The sequence below is a fragment of the Vombatus ursinus genome, unplaced genomic scaffold, assembly GCF_900497805.2.
Source record: "Vombatus ursinus unplaced genomic scaffold, bare-nosed wombat genome assembly UNPS02014825.1, whole genome shotgun sequence".
NCBI lineage: Eukaryota > Metazoa > Chordata > Mammalia > Diprotodontia > Vombatidae > Vombatus > Vombatus ursinus.
The window spans coordinates 859,552-861,404 of record NW_020954603.1 but is presented as its reverse complement, the minus strand read 5'-3'; the positions used below and the strand labels follow the sequence as shown (position 1 = coordinate 861,404).

At 58.1% G+C, this 1,853-nt stretch overlaps 1 protein-coding gene across 2 annotated transcripts in view; it reads right to left on the bottom strand.

The window, feature by feature from the left end:
- Positions 1-279: 279 nt before the first annotated feature.
- Positions 280-1,853, bottom strand: part of TSPAN1 (tetraspanin 1) — a 9,510-nt gene continuing 7,936 nt past the window's right edge. The window contains exons 5-7 of one of the 2 annotated variants that reach the window (XM_027838107.1): positions 1,569-1,709; positions 1,142-1,225; positions 284-825 (exon numbers count right to left, since the gene is read on the bottom strand). In XM_027838107.1, coding sequence (XP_027693908.1) covers positions 772-825; positions 1,142-1,225; positions 1,569-1,709 — 279 coding nt within the window. In that variant the 3' untranslated portion in view covers positions 284-771. Of the gene's footprint in view, positions 826-1,141; positions 1,226-1,568; positions 1,710-1,853 lie in introns of both variants that reach the window. The other variant, XM_027838108.1, reaches the window with a different exon arrangement.

Sequence of the window (1,853 nt, the reverse complement as noted above, 5' to 3'; positions counted from 1 at the left end):
GGATAAGAGTAGCCACACTATAATAGAAATGTTTCTGGCTGGCATGAGGAGAGGTGGTTTTGGTGGAAGCTTGTCTGTGGGGCTGGGAGGGCTGAGGGGGAGGCAGAAGCATGCCATCCCCAGAAGTTCCTACGGGCACCTCCGGGTTTTGGCATCTTGAGGCAACGTCCCAGTTAGCCCACCCTGGTTAATTCATTCCCAATATTCCCTCTGGCAATCAGGCCAGGCTGGCAAATGGAAAAAAAAAAAACTTTAATTATTTTTGTACAATCAAAAGTCCCAAGACCTGGCCCTCCATCCGGTGCACCTACTCCCCCTTTCCCACCCCTACATCCCAGGCGTGCTGCCCCCCTTCCCCTCCTAAGCCCTTGGCTCCTAAGGGGTGAGGTCTGGATGGAGGGTGACCTTAGCCCTGAAGCCTGCACCTGGTGAGCTGGGCCTCTGGTCTACCCTCCCCAGAGTGCCAGGGCTGCTCTGACTCCCAAGAGCCTTCATGTTAGCCCTGGGCCCTTTCCTCAAATGGAGCAATGAAGGAGAAGGAGGGACTTGGGAAAGATGCAGCATCTGGGGAGGGGGGGGCTGGCTGGGATCCCCCAAGTTGGCTCAGCCTCCAATTTGGGGATCACCAAAGCTTGAATCTGTGTGTCCATCCCATCACCTAGTAATTACCGGTGGGCCTGGTAGAAGCTCTGCTCTGCCCAATGGGGCTGGTCCATTTGCACTCACACCCACACCCACAACCCCCACCCCCACCCCACCCGGTGCTCAGCATCAGGCTTTGTCCACTTTGCAGTACAGGTACATGGACACGATCATGGCAGCCAGCTGTGGGGTGGGGGAAAAAGAGAAAGTGGGCTGAGTAGAGCAGGGGCATTCAGGGGATGGGGTACAATGGCAGGGAGGGAGGGAGGATTGTTTTCCTTCTCTTTCCCCCACCATGCACTACCCCTCTCTGGCCTTAAGAGTACCCAGAGAAAAGCCCACCCCCTCCAGGAAGTCTCCCAGGCCCATTGGCTCTGCCCCAACAAGGACTGAGCAGGGCCCTCGGCTACAACCAGTTGGGGATAAGAAGTGGGTAAGTGGGTGCTGGAGCCCTCTCCCCGCCCTGCCCAGCCCAGCCCAGCCCATGCTGAGCCCTCACCTCTAGTGCCCCGAAGCCAGCAGCCACGCCACCCGCGACAGCCGCATTGGTGCGAATGCTTTGCAAGAGCTGCTCAAAACAGCCCTAGGGGAGTGGGAAGGAGGGGGGAAAGGAGGAGGATTCAGGGGTCAGCACTTGTCCCCAGCCCCAAGCACCCCCATCGCCTCAGTCTCCCTCAGAGGCTTCATCTCCTCCCTCTCTTCTCATAGCTGGGTCCTTGCCCCATCCTGACTCCTCTAGGGCTGCCGCCTCTATTCCACCTGCTCCCACCCCAGGCCAGACCCTCCTGACCGTCCGCCAGGACTTTGGCAGTAATAACGCCTTCTGCCTGACTTTTCACACTCACTGATCTTGCCCTGGCCCTCCCCTGGTCAAGAACCTTTGGGGGCTCCCTCTCACCACCAAGAGAGGCTGCCCTCTCTCTTACCTTGACATCGGCCTCCTCAGCCAACTCTTTAGAACAAGAGACGGTGTCGTTGGCACAGCAGAACGAGGGGAAATTGCCGTACTTTTTGACGTATGGGGAGTACGTAAAGTCTGTGTAGTTATTGAAACCACAACAATGGAGCTGGGGAAAGGAAGGGCCAGTCAGGGCCTGGGGAAGGAGTCTACCCTCACCGCCTCAGACCAAGGGGCTCCCTGAGAGAAGAGCTATGCCCCCTCAGTCTGGGTGCTCCCCAGAGCAGAGCTGTGCCCCCCAGTGTGGGTGCTC